Genomic DNA, 1,679 nt, shown 5'->3' with positions numbered 1-1,679 from the left:
CTAGAAGGAATCTGACCTCAAGTGCTAAAAAGTTCTTATTAAAAGTCACAACATGGCTATAATGTGAGATATTTAAAGGTGTTAATTGAAAGGTAATGATTTCAAAGAAATGTTGCTTATATCTTCACAAAAAAGATAATAATCATTATATAACATAAATTTGGGTGAAATTCTCTGTCATACACACTAAAATATGAAGACACAGTCCTAGTATCTGCATGGCAAAAGGGACTCTACCTATATGGCAATATAACTATTTGCCAAAGAAGCATCTTTACACTTGAATATTGCATATTCAGTATTAAATTTCAGTTTATCAAAACATTTAAACGTAAACATAACAGATGAATTGATAGTATGAGTATGATATAATCTTATCTTAGATCTCTTCAAAAGAAGTTTAAACATTATCATATTATTAATTCTACTGCAATATTATGGCATTACTGATGGTCTTGTAGCAATAATAAAATATTATCATCATAAAAAAACATTTTGAATGAAGCTTAATGCATTCCCTTAAATACTCACCTTCCCAATCTCAGTATCTGAGTGTGCAGAGGGATCCTGCTGGTGGCCACTATTGTGACTGGAATGGTGGAAAGTGCGACGAAGAGAACTACTGCGTGTCCATTTTTTCTCCACTCCTCCATCAACCTGCAATAAAAGATAAATGTAATTAGTTTCATTTCTTCTATGTAAGGAGAGTAAAAGGCTGAATTACATGGTATTCAAGTGAAAAGAAGACTTACCCATCTAATGAATAACAAGATTCATATGCCCATATATGATATGACCCAAGAACACAAACTCACCACAAGGGTTTCCATAGACCGACTAATACCAGCTGGAGGCTTCCCTGGATCTAAGCTTGCAGCTATAACCATACTTAGCCTCTTGTCCTTCCTGAGGGACTGAGTGTGCAAGTTAGAGTCCCTTCGAATGGTCAAAAAATGGTCCAAAAGCAGGCTTCCGCGTCCTACTGTGTTTTCTTCCACAGTCACTGACATTTCCTCACCTAGACAACTACTGCTTACTGACCTACAGTCCTCATCCCCACTGTGGGAGTTATGGCTGGCCTTACGACAGCTGTCACAGTGACCAGTGTCCTCACAGTCAGCATAGTGGAGAGGAGACTCTGCTCTGGTCTCTGTTGCTTGGGACAGGGTCTCCTCTAGGCTGTCTGGGTCAATGGTCTCATCCCCACTTGAGGAGAGGACCTCATCAGAGGTCTCTGTCACCTCTGATATAGCTGGTAAGTTCTCCATTATAGTTCACAGACAATAACTTTTTCTTCACAAAATATCTGAAGATTCCATTCATTGCAGTAAAACCATAATAAATATGCCTCAGTGTCCAAGTCTGACAGCTGCACAAGATCTTGCACATTTTCACCTAAAGAGCAGCAACCTGTTACCCATTTGCAACTGGATTTTATATACTCAAAAGAGAAAAAAGCATGACATATATACCCAACAAGCAAGTATTTTATATATGCATAGCTTCTGAAATCCTTTGCAAAATAATCAAACACCCAGCCACCTTCAACAATCTCCCCTTCATTCTGACAAAAGCAAATATCCAAAAACAATTCAAATGTCTATTGCTATGACTTTATGTTCAATACTTCACCTAAACCATGTCATCACTTGCCCATCTGTTTTAATAATAAAAGAACA

At 37.5% G+C, this 1,679-nt stretch overlaps 1 protein-coding gene across 5 annotated transcripts in view; it reads right to left on the bottom strand.

Annotated features, from left to right (window-relative positions):
* The window catches only part of LOC119588664 (regulator of G-protein signaling loco-like), a gene marked incomplete at its 5' end in the record, with an annotated part of 12,444 nt that overhangs the window by 7,463 nt on the left and 3,302 nt on the right, over positions 1 to 1,679 (bottom strand). For all 5 annotated transcript variants that reach the window (XR_005230127.1, XR_005230128.1, XM_037937300.1 and 2 more), the window contains 1 exon segment: positions 532 to 657. Coding sequence is in view for 3 of the 5 variants with exons in the window: in XM_037937300.1 (XP_037793228.1) it covers positions 532 to 657 (126 nt within the window).

This window comes from Penaeus monodon, chromosome 24 (genome assembly GCF_015228065.2).
Source record: "Penaeus monodon isolate SGIC_2016 chromosome 24, NSTDA_Pmon_1, whole genome shotgun sequence".
Taxonomy (NCBI): domain Eukaryota; kingdom Metazoa; phylum Arthropoda; class Malacostraca; order Decapoda; family Penaeidae; genus Penaeus; species Penaeus monodon.
The sequence above is the reverse complement of the archived record's forward strand: the minus strand, read 5'-3'. Positions and strand labels throughout refer to the sequence as shown.